We start from the raw sequence: 18,830 nt of genomic DNA, 5'->3' as shown, positions 1-18,830 counted from the left end.
AGTGATGTTTGCCTCAAGGGATTTGGAAAGATTAAATGGGTTGATTCAGATGAAGGGCTCAGAAAGTGCACAGGATACAGCAAACAGCTAATAAATGACTTTGCATTATCATTAACAGTCTCAGGAAGGAAATTCCCAGAGATGATGAAAGCAGTTGGGGTACTTACTGATTTGATTGTTCAGCTTGAAAGCGATGTCTAGCTGCAGGATAAACAGCATGAACTGGAACCATGGGCTCATCTCCATAGAAGGGAGGGGAATGTGTACAGAAAACACAATGTCATTGGCTTCAATTTCTCTTGGAATTGCTTCCTCGATGTCACGGATCTTGTCACATTTGTTTGGTCCCCAGGGCACCAGCCATCTTGTCTTATGGTGGTTCTTACGGACATCCACACATTTTATTGACATGTAGGGCACTGCTGTTGTTGGTGCTGGAGCTGAAAAGAGAGTGTTTTCCTGTTTTAGAAAAGAATCTACTGAAGTAGCCACTTCTAGCTAATGCTTTTTCAGTTCTGTCTTCCTTCCAGTTGTACACTGCCATCTACAGCTCTCAAAGATCTTCCTAATCCAAGTGAGGACTCTACTGTCACCATCACAACGCCACAAAAGTATCTCCACAAGCCTTTTTTACTGTATTTCCAGTTAATTACACCACACACTTGTAAGCAATCTAATTCAGTTACTGTCTTCATTCAAATCTTTGTCACAAAGTTCCAATGTGTTCCAAGATCTAGGGGACTAAATGGGAACACTGCAGAGACCAGTCTCTGAATTCAGATACTGCATCTGAGACTTGGTTGATAACTTAAGTTAGTTGCTTCTGTGCTTCTGTTTCAGTTGCACACAGCTTCAGGACTCTCATCTAAGAAACAGCTGTCTAACTTTCAAGGTTTCTCTTAGCTCTATCATTCATAACCACTGCCTTTGATGTACAAAAGGACCTTAGAACCTCACTTATCTTGGTACCTGTCTGAAGATAGATATTCAAATATTAATACGTCCAAAACAAACTAAAATATTACCCATGATTATCAAGAGAGAAAAGCAAATTTGAAAAATATAATATGGAAGCACTATTTTGTAATAAAAATGATTATATGAATTATATGAGTATAATAAAATTGCAAAATATAATTTGAAGTTTAAAATATTTACCTAAAATCCCCCTAGAGGAAAGTAACTATTATTTAAAAAGCATTAAAACATTACCTTTTTTTAACTTAATATGCAATATAATATTAATATATATATTGGTGGTAAATGTGCTAATATTATAATATCTATATTAGTGGCAAATGTGTTTTCAGGAAGATGAACCAATAACAAGTAAAAATGCTAAAACTTCTGTACTGAAGAAGCATAACTGAAAGCCCTTGGGTGTTGGCTCCATCAGCATGATATCTTTGTGGATTCATGCAATGGGAGTTTTTTCTCAAAACTCAAAACCATATAACCACAAAGATTTTGATTATCTAAAGCCATCTCTCCAGATTATTATTAGAAATTATTCAAATATTCATTATTTTGGTCAGCTAAACTGTTCCTTGATGTTAGAAAGACCAAAGGAGGGCTAGAGAGATGGCTCAGCCACTAAAAGCTAGGCTCACAACCAAAAATATAAGAAAGACCAAATACACAGTTAATTGGATCCATTTTAATGTGGTTGGAAACTAAACAGTAAGGCACAAGTCATACATTCCATTTTAAATAACACAGTCAAAACGGCTGTTTGTTGCAGAAAATACTTACATTTTAAAACCTCTTCTTCCAACATGAACCTAACCTTTTGTGTTTATTTTATTTGCTTGGAAAAACAAGTCTTTCATCCCTCAGACAAAAGTGAAAATTACTAGCTGAATTCCTTAGCTAAGCTCCAAAACCACATTTCACATGGAACAACAGAGCACTGCTGCATTCTCAGTGGCTTGTGTGGGAGACTGTCTAGCAGCGAACCTGGTTTTTATTTTTTTATTAGCCCAGTATGCCATCCATAAAACAAAATTCTCAGGAATATGCATATTTTTAAGAGATCATGGCAATGGACTTGAAGTAGCTTCAAACACTTATCTTTAGCTCAACTATGAGGAGAAATATTTTTATTCACTGGAATAAAATAACCTCAAAAAAAGGAAAACTTAAAAATTGCACATAATTCAACATCTCAACTTTGCTAGTAGTACCCAAAAGGAAATCAATGTTCATATAATTTGAGAAAGTAAATAGCACACTGATATTCAATCATAGACACTTAAAGTCCCCTGGCAATACCTTTACAATTCAGGATGGCATCGTACCTGCAGCTAAGAGTTAATATTCAGTGTATACAGCATAGAATGAAAACAAAAAACCAAGTGTGCAGCCTGTCCTGGTTGCCTGCTATAGAAGGTGTTTGTTTCATTAGATGCAGCCAAAATTATGACTGTATAATGATAAAACAGTATCTAGAATCAAAATGTTTGAAATGACCGACCATGTTGGCACACAGCTTAGTCCTAGAACTCAGGAAGCAGAGGCAGGAAGATCGCTGTGAGTTTGAGGTTAGCCTGATCTACAAGTGAGTTCCAGGAGAGCCAGACCTACAGAGTGAGATGGTATCTTAAAACAAAAGAAAACAAACAAACAACCAAAACCCAAAAAACATTTGAACTTTTTCTTTTTAAAGAAAAGAACTAAATAAAGTCAAAATTATCTGCAATTTTTGAACAAGACATAGGCCACTGGCCGCTGTACTTACAACAAAAGTCTTAGTTGCCACTATGGTTCTGAGGATCCATAGTGTTAAAAAAAAAGGGGGGGGGTAGCTAGATTCAGGTCAACAAACCAAGTCATGTTTGCTTAAATATGAAGTAAAACAATGACTCTTGTGAAAGTCAGACCCGACTCTCAACTCAACTGTGGAGAATGTCCTGTCCATTGGCTAGATCTGGGTAGGGGTTTGAAGTTTACTGCATGTATTGTCCTTGGCTGGTGCCATAGTTTGAGCAGGACCCCTGGGCCCAAATCTGCCTATCATAATGTTCTTCTTGTAGATTTTGAGGACCCTCTGGATCCTTCTACTTTGCCATTCTCCCATGCTTCTCTCATCTAGAGTCCCAATAGGATGTCCTCCCCTCTGTTTCAGTTTCTTGGTAAGTGAAGACTTTCATGGGACATGCCCCTTGGGCTAGTGTGCAGATATAAGTGAATATATACCATTTGAGTCTTTCTGCCTTTGGGTGAACTCACTCATTATGATCATTTCTAGTTCAATCCATTTGTCCACAAATTTCGGGAATCCCTTGTTTTTAATAGCTGAGTAGCATTCCATAGTGTAAATGTACCACAGTTTCTTTATCCATTCTTCTACTGAGGGACATTTAAGCTGTTTCCATGATCTGGCTATTATGAACAAGAAAAAATATAGAACGCTTCACGAATTTGCGTGTCATCCTTGCGCAGGGGCCATGCTAATCTTCTCTGTATTGTTCCAATTTTAGTATATGTGCTGCTGAAACGAGCACTTGAGCAGGACTTTCACACAAATTTTGGTGCCCCATATTTGACCACGTCCCCTGGATGGGGAGACCTGGTGGCACTCAGAGGAAGGACAGCACACTATCAAGAAGAGATTTGATACACTATGAGCATATACAGGGGGAGGAGGTTCCCCTCCATCACAGTCATAGGGGAGAGGAGTAAGGGGAAAATGGGAGGGAGGGAGGAATGGGAGGATACAAGGAATGGGATAACCATTGAGATGTAATATGAATAAATTAATACAATATAAAAGAAAGAGAGAGAGAGAGAAAGAAAGAAAGAAAGAAAAACTGATTCTTCAGTATTTGAAGGTGGCTAAAGTAGTATTATCCAGATGTCTTAGCATGCATTATAAAAGTGCTCTGTACATATCCTTAGAATATAACATAATTAAAAACATAAGCTGATTCTACAACAATACAATTTAGCAAGAGGGACAATCTAGCCAAAAACAAATATGTTCTGTCACTGTGAACTGTTAATCTCTCATATTGGTGGCTAAGAACACTGAAGGTACAGAAGCAGGTAAGCTATAGAAAACATTCATAAAGATGCTGGCTCAATCTTTGCTCTGTTCTCATTACTACATCAAACCCAGGCTAGATTTTCTTCCTTTATATGTATTTCAACAGTATTTTTGATTCTTCTTATCCATTACAGTATTGATATTCTGAAATATGATACTACACTATATTTAATTTTAAAGTGGTGTGAAATAAGTAAAGTATGTGACAAATTCTTGGCTGGGAAGCCACCTCTTAGGGAACAAATGACCCTTCGGACTCATTACTTCATACCTGATTGTTGTGAACATGAACTATGTGCTAGACACAGTCAATTGCTGGAGGAGACCTAATAGATACTAACAGTGTAAAATATGTGAATGATGAAGAATATAGACAATAGGTAATAATTTTAAATATAATTATGATGACTGCTACATTTAACCTTGAGAAAGGGGTTGATTACTTCAGATGCAGAATTAATGAACAAAGTGATATAAAAATTTCAGCCATTATCACCAACTTAGCTCTGAATAAAAATGTAATACAATAGAGACTAAATCCGAATTTCTTTAATAAATGGGACCTCATGAGGCTGAGAAGCTTCTGTAAGGCAGGAGACACTGTAAAGAGAACAAAGCGACAGTCTACAGACTGGGAAAAGATCTTCACCAACCCTAAGTCTGACAAAGGTCTAATATCCAAAATATATAAGGAACTCAAGAAATTAAATACCACCAAACCAAATAACCCAATCGAGAAATGGGGCATGGAACTAAACAGAGAATTCTCAACAGAGGAATATCAAATGGCTGAGAAACACTTAAAGAAATGCTCAACCTCCTTAGTCATCAGGGAAATGCAAATCAAAACAACTCTGAGATTCCATCTTACACCCATCAGAATGGCTAAGATCAAAAATTCAAGCGACACCACATGCTGGCGAGGATGTGGGGAGAGAGGAACACTCCTTCATTGCTGGTGGGAATGCAAACTAGTACAACCACTTTGGAAATCTATCTGGTGCTATCTCAGAAAAATGGGAATAGGGCTTCCTCAAGACCCAGCTATTCCACTCCTTGGAATATATCCAGAAGATGCTCCAGCACACAACAAGAAAATTTGCTCAACCATGTTCATAGCAGCCTTATTCATAATAGCCAGAACATGGAAACAGCCGAAGTGTCCCTCAATAGAAGAATGGATAAAGAAACTGTGGTACATATACACTATGGAATACTATTCAGCTATTAAAAACAAGGACTTCCCGAAATTTGTGGATAAATGGATTGAGCTAGAAATGATCATAATGAGTGAGTTAACCCAGAAGCAGAAAGACTCAAATGGTATATACTCACTTATATCTGCATATTAGCCCAAGGGGCATGTCCCACGAAAGCCTTCACTTACCAGGAAACTGAGACAGAGGAGAGGACATTCTAGTGGGATTCTAGATGAGAGAATCATGGGAGAAAGGCAAAGTAGAAGGACCCAGAGGGTCCTAGAAGCCTACAAGTAGAACATTATGATAGGCAGATTTGGGCATAGGGGTCCCGCTCAAACTAAGGCACCAGCCAAGGACAATACAGGCGGTAAACCTTAAACCCCTACCCAGATCTAGCCAATGAACGGAACACTCTCCACAGTAGAGTGGAGAGTGGGATATTACTTTCTCACATACTCTGGTGCCTCACCTTTGACCATGTCCCCTGGAGGGGGAGACCTGATGGCACTCAGAGGAAGGACAGCAGGTTACCAAGAAGAGACTTGATACCTTATGAACATATAGAGGGGGAGGTAATCCCCCTCAGGAACAGTCATAGGGGAGGGGAGTAAGGGGAAAATGGGAGGGAGGGAAGAACGGGAGGATACAAGGGAAGGGATAACCATTGAGATGTAACAAGAATAAATTAATAAAATAAATAAATAAATAAATAAATAAATAAATAAATCCGAATTTCTTTTGGAAAAGCATTAATTGGCTCCAATCAGCTCCTTATTACTATCTCAAATGATACCTTTGTTCACAAGTTACTATCTAGACAACCACTACCATTTATCATACTCAAAGCTGAGTCAATGTGAAATCATTGGTCCTATTCCTTCTAAAACCTGGAACTTAAAAGATAGAGAGAGAGATACAAGAGCTAATTGCCTTCTAAAAAAGCTAAAGTAAAACCAAAACAACATGACATATACTTTCCATTTAAATCAAAGGGAACATTTTATTTCATTGGTTTTAAAACAAGTAACAAAGCATCCCTTTGCAAATACCCAGGAGTGTATAACTAAAGACAGAGATAACATTATGGGAGGCTGAGCATTTGGCAGAAAGCCACATCCTGATAGAAAGTTGTTCCAACAAGTGTCTGAATAAAGAATTCTGGCTGTAAAGGAAGTCTGGAATGGCTTACAGGGCCGACTCTTGAAAGAGAGGATGTGTGAATGGAACAAGGGCCCCATCAGGTTAGAAAGGCATAAGCAGGCACCTTGATTACAAATGTCCATGATGGAAATTGGAAAACTAGAAAGAACATTTTTAATTAATTGATTGATTGATGAGGACAATTCTTGCTATGTAGCTCTAGCCGGCCTGGAACTTAGAAATCTATCTTCCTCTGCCTTTTAGTGCTAGACTAAAACCATATGCCTCCACCACACTTGGCATTAGAAGAAGTATTTCACAGGATCACTCCTCCTTTTGTCTGTTTTAGCACTTTTTCTTCTCTGGCCTAGGGAATATTCCTACAATTATTTTGCTTTCTACTCTCAGTAGTCCCTGCTCAGTTTTACAAAGCAGTCTCTTTCCCTCCTCCCCTACCTTCCTCCCCGTCCTTCCCCACTTTCTCCCTTCCTTTCTCATCCTTCTCCCCTCTCTCCCTCTCTTCCTTTCCCCGCCCCTGTCTGTACCTACTCACAAGCAGATAGAAGATCTGCTAGGAGAATAAGAGTCCTACAGAAGTTGGGAATAGAAAACGGGAATAGAAATGGGAATAGAACTTCTCCCAGAGAGCTTCTCCCATCAAGTCATAATAGCCTTTCGTTAACAGATCAGGAATGCCTGCCTTGCAACACAATATTTGGATATTGATCTGGTTGGGCAGTGGAATGAATATGGAAAACAAATTAGTTTGTATGGGTAATTATGTTTACAAACAATAATAAGCAGAAATTTGAAATTTGAAAAATGTAATGATTCTGAGTGAAAATGAACTTCAGAAATATTTTATTGTCCAAGAGTACTTAGCAATTAAAAATAACAAGAAAACAATGACCACACATACTTTGTTCTACAACTCTAAAAGGAGGTTGAGTTAACTTTTGAATAATCTCAGTTAAAAACTGATACTCATCATCTCTATACCTTTAAACACATAAATACATTATTAATATATGACTTCATAGTTTCACTTTAGTTTTCTCCACCTTGTTCTACAAAATCCTTTCAGGCTACTAGAAATATCAGCTCATATTAAAGGGATAACAAACAGACTGACTTAAAATAGATAACAGAAGCAATAGATGGATAATGCCAGTTCCCAAACATTCATGCAAACTATGAAAATAAGAGGCTCAATATCTACTTCACTTTGGAATGTAGAGAAACACCTTCATTGCCTGGAACATAGGCCAAATATAGTGGTTCAGGACTATAATTCCAGCACTTACAAGGCTGGTTGTCAACCTGTTCAACATGAAAAGACAGAAAGACAGGCCCTTTTACTCCCAAACAATTACTAATAAAGTTATGTGCCCAGTGAAAACTCATACAATACATACTGTGTACTTAGGTTCTTAGTACCAGACAGCCTAAGCTGGATGGAGGAAAATATGAGGAAAGGGAATCTAGCATCTGAACTGAAAAAAAATTAAATATGTTTCTGTTACCGACACATATGCAACTTTTATTCAAATGGCTCCAAAGATCTTGGTTTCCATAAAAGACTCCTGTCTAAGTTTAGAAGTTGGCTTTTCATTGTCTTAACCCAGGCTGGCCTTGAACTCATGAGAATCCTTATGTCTCAAACTTAGAAGTTGGATTTTCAATGTATTTCATTCCTGTTGGCCTTTCCTAAATTCAAAAGCCTTAATTCCTATTAAAAAAAACAAACAAACAAAACCAACCACATGAAATAGGCTGTACAACTTAAGTAGATATCATTATTTGGTTGAATTGTAAGAACTAAGTCAGTTAATAACCCCATGAGCCAATCTTGTGCATCAGCCATCCAAGAAAAATTCCTGATAACATTGTTGCAGTCCTTAGCAAACATTTAAGTCTTTTTTAAAAAAAGATTTTATTTATTTATGGTATTATGAGTGCTCTATCTGCATGTATACCTGCAGGCCAGAAGAGGGCATTAGATGACATTACAGATGGTAGTGAGCCACTATGCGGTTGCTGGGAATTGAACTCAGGACCTATGGAAGACCAGACAGTGCTCTTAACCTCTGAGCCATCTCTCTAGCCCCAAACATTTAAGTCTTCAGAGTGTCTTTAAATGACAGCTCAAAAAGTTCAGCTACAAAAATGCAAATACTCGCGTTAAACTGATTTAGCACTTAGGAATTAACTAGCACAGTCTGTTGCTTCCTTGACTAAAACTGTTCTGTAGACATAATGTTTAGACACATGTTTTAACACTGTCATTTACTTTAAGGATGGAATTATCATGCATTTCACCCATGCTAATTAAATATTACCAGACTACTAAACAGATTATTACTTCACAATTAAGTAACAGCTACTTCAAAGTGAAAGTGTATCTGCAGAGACTAGAACTAAAGACAGGACTTTAGGAAATAGCTATGCCCCTGTAAGTGAAATAGTGTACACTTAGTGAGATGCAATTCATTCTTGACTGCAACTCCTGACAGCCACTTTTAATGAATAATCACACTAACATCTGTTCTAGTATACCTTTTTATTGAAGAAAGCAAGAAATCCTCTACATTTAATGGCTACCACCAAGACATACAAGCAAATATGCCCCTTATGCCAACATATAGATGTTCTCACATGTACCCAAACTATAGCATATCAAGACACACTTATGTACATAACACAGCATAAAGATGTAAATACACATAAACATAAATGTATATGCATTCACAAAGCAACACATAGATGTTCACCTATTCCAAATAGCAACAAACAGACACACACACACACACACACACACACACACACACACACACACACACACCATTCACACATAGAAATTCATAAAAACACATACTATACAGCTGGGCATAGTGTCACACTTCTTTAATCCCAACACTGAGAGGAAGGTAAATATGGGAGTTTACACATATATTCTACATGACAACACAGAGACCCACACACATATCCACAGATGTACATATGCAATATATAGACACACACATACAGCAACACATAGACACACACACCCTAACCCAAAGATGTATATACATGTTAACATTCATGCATACTACAAAGCAACACAGACATAGTTCACAGGCATAGCAATAGACAGACAAACATATCAACAAATACACCCCACACAAGAACACATAAGATGTATCAGCATAACAATATACAGATGAATATGGCAAAATAGGTGTACACACACTACATATCAACACAAAGATATACATACATGGCAACATATGGGAATACACAAATACACACAGAGCCACACAAGATGTACACTTTGAAGGTGAATGAACTGTTCAACTTGACAGGCTCAAGAATCACTCTGAAGAAAAATCTCTGGACATATGTGTGAGGGGTTGTATCAATCAGGTTAATTGAAGTAGGAATTACGACTGACTCTAGATGTAGCTGACACCACTCCATGGGCTGTTCCTTTCCCCCAGTTTCAGAAAGAGAAAAGAGCAACCATAACACCAGAGTTCATCAGCTTTCTGTGCTTCCTGACTGTGGATATACAATGTGAACAGAAACCTAAAACTCGACACCATGATGGACTATACTAAAACTATAAGATAAAATAAACTCACCCTCCCTTGTTTTTGTCAAGGATGCTATCACAGAAACTAGAAAAGTAGCTAGTGTGCACATGTGTATGGCAACAGATTCACATGCACCTCACACGTTAGCACACACACAACCCATATGTTAATACACAAATGTACTCACATGGTAGCCTACACCCACTACATGGTAGGACAATACAGACAATCACATAATTAAAAAAAACAGATAGATACCAACACAGCAATATACAATCTATGAGTATCAAAAGTTGAACATAAAGTAAATTATTTTAGCAAGCACTTACTAAAAATAGAACCCTGTGGCCCAAAGCTATGAATGAATAGCATCAACAGTAAAACAGCAAAGTTTCAGCAGTTGCAGCAAACAGTCATATAATTCATTCCGATTCTAAAAAGTTTAAAAATATTTTATGGTTAGGCATTGGTGGTGCACTGCAGTATTTGGAGGTCAGAGGCAGGCAGATCACTATAAGTTTGAGGCCAGCCTGGCCTAAAGAGTGTGCTCCAGGACAGCCAAAACTATGAAGAGACTTTGTCTCAAATAAAACAAAACAAAAACATGAAAGAAAGGAAGGAAGGAAGGAAGGAAGAAATGGAATGAAAAAAGTATAAGCAGATGAGTATTTTAAATGGTTGGCCTGTAATCTCAATTGTGGTGCCAAAGATACAAGAATAGAATTGCTTTATAGAATCCACATGGCAGATAAGGAGTTTCACTGGGTTTGCATTACTTGCTCAGTTTGGACTCTCTAAATAGAAATGCTTCAGGACATGAGCCAAACTCTTATATAGAATGTGGAATGCTAATGTAAACATGAAATTATCTTAGGCTGAAGATTGGTGCCAGTTTTTTCTTTTTAAATAAAATAATAAAATGCACACAAAAGGTCTCAACACATTAAATCTGCCAGTCATTAAACACACTAATTAGAACAGCAACCTAATGGCCAAAATTTGGATTAAAGAGCTAATACTAGCCCTTAGTATCAACCAACAATAAAAAAGGCTGAATCAAAAAGCCTGACAGAAGTACATAAAATTACTAACTCTAAGCTATATTCCTGGAAAAAGTCTGCTATTACATCACTCCATGATGCTTAAAACAGTAAAAATTAAACACACATGAAATGAGCACAAAAGGCTTCTACAAAAAGACCAAATGACTCATCTGTTAATACTCTCTGCTCTGCAAACCAGACATTTGAGCTACATTTCAAAGCTTGTGCCAGTGCCTCAAAATTTATAACTTGTTAGCCCAAAGGCTATGTGTACTACAGCCAAGATCACCTATGGGAAGAGAATTAGACTGTCCCAATGGGCATGATCACAAAACCTACCATGGTATGTACCAGTTTTTGTATGGGAATCTCTCATAGGTGCCTTGGAAGTCCCCAAAACTGCTCTTGCACAGCCGTGGGCATGTGGGATAATAAAAGATAAATAACTGGTTCTACTTGAGCAAGTGAGCCACATTACACATTACATTGGAAACTTAGAATTTATAAACCCCCAAATTAATTAATTTCCTAAAAGAAACAGTTGTTGTGAAGTACAATTTTCTTTTTTGTTGTTTTTTAAAAATATTTTATTAATTTATTCATATTACATCTAAATTGTTGTCCCATCCCTTGTCTCCTCCCATTCCTCCGTCCCTCCCACTTTCCCTTTACTCCCCTCCCCTATGTCTGTGACTGAGGGGGACCTCTTCCCCCTGTATATGCTCATAAGGTATCAAGTCTCTTCTTGGTAGCCTGCTATACTTCTTCTGAGTGCCACCAGGCCTCTCCATTAGGGGTAGGTGGTCAAAAATGGGGGACCAGAGTTCATGTGAAAGTCAGTCCCCACTCTCCACTCAATGGTGGAGAATGTCCTGTCCATTGACTAGATCTGGGTAGGGGTTCGAAGTATTGTCCTTGGCTGGTGCCATAGTTTGAGCAGGACCCCTGGGTCCAGATCCACCTGCCATAATGTTCTTCTTGTAGGTTTCTAGGACCCTCTGGATCCTTCTATTTCCCCATTCTCCCATGCTTCTCTCTAAAGCCCAATAAAATGTCCTCCCCTCTGTCCCACTTTCCTGCTAAGTGAAGACTTTCATGGGACATGCCCCTTGGGCTAGTATGCAGATATAAGTGAGTATATACCATTTGACTCTTTCTACCTCTGGGTGAATTCACTCATTATGATCATTTCTAGTTCAATCCATTTGTCCACAAATTTCGGGAATCCCTTGGTTTTAATAGCTGAGTAGTGTTCCATAGTGTATATGTACCACAGTTTCTTTATCCATTCTTCTACTAAGGGACACTTAGGCTGTTGCCATGTTCTGGCTATTATGAATAAGGCTGCTATGAACATGGTTGAGCAAATTTTCTTGTTGTGTGCTGGAGCATCTTCTGGGTATATTCCAAGGAGTGGAATAGCTGGGTCTTAAGGAAGCCCTGTTCCTATTTTTCTGAGAAAGTGCCAGATAGATTTCCAAAGTGGTTGGAAGTACAATTTTCTAAGATGGCTATTTGTAATTTATTATTTGGCATCTATTATCCACATATCATAGAAGTTCTCATTTTATCTGTATTATCATTAATAAAGATGAATCATAACTAATATGTGACTTGTAAATCACTTACATCTTTATTTTAAGGGTTTCATGAAGAGAAGATAAAATATTAACCTCCTGAAAATACTGTAGTCTCTTCTGCTCCCATATTTATTGGGTTCTTGGGTATAACTTCATATTCTGGGTAGACAGAATTTGGCATGTCAAACTAGAAGAGACATGACTCTGGGTAAGGAACCCACTGTTGCTATTAGAAGAATATATTTACAGACTTTTGTAGACAAGAATGAAAAAGAATTAACACTTAGAGACAGGTTGGCTTCAGAGCAACCTGGTAAGGAACTTACTAATACTTCCTAAGCATATAATAGCACAGTTTGGCTCAGGAAAGAGTGAGTTCTCTATTCATTCTAATTTAGAAAAAAAAAAAAAAGGACCAAATCAAACCAAACCAAACTGGATAAACAGAAGAGAGCCTAAACTAAAGACAGATTTCATTTGGGCATGTCAAAATGATAAATTTTCTTATGTATGTATGAACATGTATGCAAATTTTAGTATGCAGTAAAGAACCACATTTTATTGATTTCCTTCCATTTTTTAACAGACATACAAAAGTAATTAAATAAACAAAAGTAAAGCCAAGGATGAGGACAAGCAAGACCCATTAACAACCTATCTAAATTTCACAAATTTCCAGAATCATCATTTTTCCAGGTTACTAAAAAAAAAAGTAGGCCTTTATAATTTGTGAATTCCATAGAATTAAACTGAAAGGTAAATTTTAAGGGTGATCTATAGTTTTTGGAATTATTGTGTTTCAATCACTATGTAAATGTTAAACATTTTAACATTTTTATCATTTCTAGGTTCTAGGTCAAGTGCCATTTCCTTTCCCTAATTTGTTAAATGGTATGAGCCAGCACGAAAGGATTTCTCTGATTATATTTCAGTAATAATAAGTAATAATTGCTTCTTCTGGTATCAATGTTATCTGAACTATTTTCATTACATCATCCTATTGAATATTTAAGCTTCTAAACACTAGGAAATTTTAAACTTCTAAAGGGGTGACTGTATCTTACTTCTTAGTATCCATGGAGACTTAAACATGTAAGTTCTTCTAAGGTGAATTGAAATGTAGATCTTTGTGGAACCCTTATGTTATAATTGACATTAAGTTATATTTGTTTACCAACTAACTTCATCAAACATTCTGTAGGCATCATCTCAAGAATGCCACAATGGATTAGGTGCATGGCCTTCTTGTACTAGTGCACATTGAAGGCTGATGTTGAGAGATAGTCTGGAAGACATCTGATTGTCCTTTATGCTGCCAGGGACATAACAATACACACAAGCCCAACCCAGGCTCCCTTCTTAAAGTATTTAATATGTCTATGTCAATGAATTTATAGCATGAATACTAAATTTTGAGGATTAAAATAAAATTTTCTTGAACTATTACAGCAGTCTAATAAATGAAAGGTCATTTACATATGAAAAGAAATGAGAAACAATAGTGAAAATGTGCTATTTTTGAAAAACTGTTCCCAATATTTGTGGTCAACATTAAAATTACAGTAGCATGTTCAGATGACTGCTTTTTTAGCACAGTTTTTAGAAAATGGAGCTCCCAAAGGCAGAACTTTTTAACTGAGTTCCGAACTGCAAATGAGACACAAAATAAGGCCAAATGTCCACATCTCAGCCTTAAATAGATTTTATGACATATTTTGCACCTAATCTTAATAATTTATAATATAATATAATATAATATAATATAATATAATATAATATAATATATATGAGGCTGGGGGTGGCTCTGTTAAAGTTCTTGCTACCCAAACATGATGGCCTGAGTTCAGAGCCCTAGCACCCAGGTGAAAGCTGGACTTGATAGCATGTGCCTATAATCCCAGCACTGAGGGAGAAAAGACAGGAGGGCCCCGGGGGCTTACTAGTCAGCTACTCTAGCTAAAAGAGTAAGCTTCGTGTTCCTGTCTTCAAAGATAAAATAACAGATTAAAAGTAGAAGGCATCTGAAGTTAACCTCTGACCTCCAAACATGCATGCATAATCAAGCATACCCACACATACATACATATAATACATACACATAAACATGCAATTAAAGATCACACAATAGAAAATATAACCCATTTTCTTGACAACCTACAAACAGACCTACCAGATGGTTTGTTTTTTTTTTAAATGAGATACAACCAAAAGAAAGGGACAGGTAGAAGAAATTGGCAAAGGGGCTTCCCCAAAGGTCTATATGTTGGGGATTTTGGAAGAGAGGTTAGGACCAACAAAGTGTCTTGGAACAAAAAGGACAGTTTCTATAAGCATTGCAGTGTGTTTACATTCCAAATCAAGGAAAGAGCTTATTAGGTTATTTAAGATTTACCTTTGGCTGTGGGTTGTATTGTTCTGTTTTGGCAAAAACAAACAAACAAACCAAAACAAACAAGGAAACAAAAAACCAATGAACTGTTTAGAAACTTGAACAGTTGAGTCCAGGGCAATTAAAGAAAAGAGGTATTAAAAAGTAGCATGTAAACTCTATACACAATGTATTTATTTAGCAAATGATAATAATGGAACACTCAGCATTAGAACTATGGTATTAACTCTTCTGATGGTGGAGTTATGGCTACACTAGATTCATACTAAACATTCAGCTCAGAGTCTAAGCTTATCTGTTCTGGCTACATTCCTATTAACTTCCCTCATTACCCCACACTAGGATTTTCACCTTAAGGCTAGTTGAGAACTCTTGATTTACTCAGTTATTCACTCTTAAATGAAAAAATTTAGAGCTGGAGATGTGGCTCAGTGACTGTTAGCAGCTGTTGCTCTTATACAGGACCTGATATCAGCTCCCAGAACCAACATGGTAGCTTACAACACTGGTTCCAGGGAATCCAATGCCTTCTTCTGACTTCCGCAGGCACCAGGCAGGCTGTGGTATACTTACATGCAAGCAAAACACTCACACCACAAAATAAGTAAACCTACAAACAAAATAAGTAATTAAAAATGTACACGCCACTCAGTCATTCCACAAAATTCCTTGCCATAGAGTAACTAGGATCCCAAGTGCCCAGAAGTACACACCCAGTCTAGCTTGCTGATATGCTAGCATAGTCGCACCAGGTTGCCATTTACAAATTGTGAAAGACAGCAGCATTTGTGCATCACTTCCTAAGTGCCACAGATTATGCTAGGAATTTAACAGGGACTATTTTTATTCTTACATAGATGTAAGTAGTAAATAAAATTCTCTGCATTCAGAGATGAGTAAAATGAGGCTCTGAAAACTATTTATCTTATATCATAGTCAATGAGTAAGTGCTATACTTGGGATGTGCTCAGATCCATCTGGGCCCATTGATTCCCTTAATGAGAAAAGTAGAAAAAGAGATGCGTGAGAAGTGAATTTGCCCTAAGTCACTGAGTTAAAACGGTAAGTAAAGTCAGTGTCCAGCTTGTATGAAGTTACATTTCCACTATGGAGCTAGCTGACTACCATTCACTGCTTTGCTGTAAGGACAGCTATACGTTGACTTTTTAATTATGGATTTCCTAATAAATACAGGAAGACTGTGGGTTTCCTCTAAGTGGAAACAACTAGTAATTAGTTACTGTGGTCGTGAAAGTACATTTAACCTTGACTGGAAATGCAATCACCAGAAAAAGGATAGTTAGTATAGTTAGGGGGTCTAACTAAACTAGACAAGGTGGATTGCATGCAGGGAAAAAATAATCAAAGGAGGGAAATATCAGCTATCTGCAATTATATGAAATAGTACCAGAGAACACATATTTTAGATTACTCCAAATGAAAAAAAAATCCAGGATTTGAAAGTAGAAATTAAGTGTGGTCACAGAAGCACTTTAGAAAGAATGTCCATTCACAGCAGTGTGCATTCTGGATTAAAAAATTAAATAGATTGAAAAATTAAAGAGCAACATATCACTGGAATGGAAGGTCACTGTAGGAAGACCCTAGTATGGGTGAGACAGGAATAGATAAATCCTCAGACTCTTCTCAAAATAAAAATCTCCTTTGCTCTAAATAATTAGTAAAATGTGGATTTCCTGTTGAAAAAGGCAAATGGAAAGTGAAGGCTAGAGATTTCTACTGAGAAGAAAATACCAACAATTGTTCGTGTGAGAGGAAAATAAATTTGCATCCTAAAAGGAAAGTACATTGCGTGCTAAAAGACCCAAGAGGAGAAGAAATTTGTGAGAGATCATTTTCCATCTGTTCTGCATAGAGGATCAAGGGATAGGACAGTCAGGGTTTTTTTTTTTTTAACAAAAATAAACAAACACCACCTTCTTCCAAATATAAGACAGTCAGATGCCTAGAATTTATGGCCACTTTGTTATTGGGCTTGAAAACTAAGTTTCACTTTTGACAGATAGTTAAGTAGGGAGTAGCTGGATGGCAACAAATAACAAGACCCTTTTCTCCACACTATTGTTGCCTTTGCTTTCATCTTTCCTTATTTCTTCAATACAAACAATTTCACCATAAAGTATCTTACCACTAGATTGATGGATTGAATGGATAGAGCAGGGATAAATTCAAAGTTTGTTCTTACAAAAGCATCCAAACTGTAAGTTTTCAAACTTGTGCTCACAAGTACTAGAAAATTAACCAATAGCAAGGCATATAACCTCCCTTGTAAAAAGATACATGTTCAAAGAATAACAGGTTTTCCTTAAAACAACAAAATTATACTTATTAACCTTTCCCTATTGAATATGAATAATATGAAGAGTTTTCTCTATTTCTTTATCTGTAGGGCACTCAGTATTTACAGTCTTATCTCTCACAACACAAATTAAGTGAGCACTAAAGATTACTATCCTTTGATTTCTAACAAAGGAAATTCCAAAAGATAAAACAAGTTTTCCAAATGTATCCAGTAAATGAAATGATTTGATTCTTTATTCAGTACTTATTTTATAGCCTTAGTACAAAGTGATTCAAGTCTAGTAAATTCATCAAAATTCCAAAGTCTTATGGACCTCTCTTCCTTCCTTTCTTTCTTTTTTTCTTTTTTCTTTTTCTTTTTAAAATCATCATCAAATGTTTACCATCTAAGTACAAGCTAGCCATCATGAAAAGATTTGGGCTGAGCCAACAACATTAGCTACAACTTGATTCTGCAAGGCTGCCTCTGGGAAAATTTTAACCAAATGATTAGCTATTGCGTAGTTGACTTAACTCAGCCAAGACAGGGAACCAAATAGCCCTGGTTTTTTAAAGTGCCTCTCCATTCTGATTACAAAGGAAGCATGATTAACGAAGTTTCCTTTGTGTCCAAGCTCCATTCTGAGGGACAGAGAAAGAGCCACCCCCAACTCCTTTTTGATTACTGAGTTCTTTCCTACTTGTCTTATCACCCACACAATCTGTTCACAGCCCACACAAACAATCTAGCCAGTCTGTGGAGAGTTCCTAAAACATTTATGTGGTAAAAGAAGACAGACCTAGCAGAATCTCATCTTTACAAAGGATGATGAGACATTCAGTAGGAGAATTCACAAAGGAAAATACAGACAGAAACACTAAGCTGAATGGATTTGCCCACAATAGCTAACACAATGCCAATCCTTATGGGGACTTGTCAACTTTCTGGTCAATTTGCAGCCACCTCCAGCTTTTGCTCTTCAAACTCAGTGTTTCTTTTAGAAGTATGTTTTATTGTTGTTACTTTGGGGTTTTTTTTGTTGTTGTTCTGTTTGTTTCTTGTTTTCTTTTGTTTTTTACTTTGGTGTGTGTGTGTGTGTGTGTGTGTGTGTGTGTGTGTGTGTGTGTTTTGTTTTTCAAGACAGGATTTCTCTATGTCACCTTGTTGACTAGGCTGGCCTTGAACTCACAAGTATTGCCTGCTTCTGCCTCCCAAGTGCTGGGATTAAAGGCTTGTGCTACCATGCCCAACTCTTGTTTTTACTTTTTTATTAAATATTTTATACATACATTTATGTTATTATAAAGATGTACAACAAACTACCTACAGCAAGAAGAATCACAAAACAATCAGGAATTATATAACTGTTACATTCATAGAGTTTTGGCTATTTGTATTGGCAGCCTTGAAGAAAACATCTTTCCTATCTTGGTGAGTCTAAAATTTTAAGTGAAAATCAATACCATCTCTATCAACTTAAAACATCTATCTAGACACAAAACATTGTAACCTCTAAACAACTAAGCTTAATTGTAAAACTAACCAAGTAGGCTTCAT

General features: G+C 36.9%; 1 protein-coding gene across 1 annotated transcript in view; it reads right to left on the bottom strand.

Annotated features, from left to right (window-relative positions):
• WLS (Wnt ligand secretion mediator) overlaps positions 1-18,830 on the bottom strand; it is a 97,736-nt gene that overhangs the window by 61,508 nt on the left and 17,398 nt on the right. Inside the window, exon 2 of the mRNA XM_084756593.1 lies at positions 168-440. Within this exon, the coding sequence (XP_084612719.1) occupies positions 168-440 (273 nt within the window). The remainder of the gene's footprint in view (positions 1-167; positions 441-18,830) is intronic.

The sequence above is a fragment of the Acomys minous genome, assembly GCF_964271855.1.
Source record: "Acomys minous genome assembly, chromosome: 14".
Classification (NCBI taxonomy): domain Eukaryota; kingdom Metazoa; phylum Chordata; class Mammalia; order Rodentia; family Muridae; genus Acomys; species Acomys minous.
Note: the sequence above shows the minus strand (reverse complement) of the source record. Positions and strands in the feature narration are given on the sequence as shown.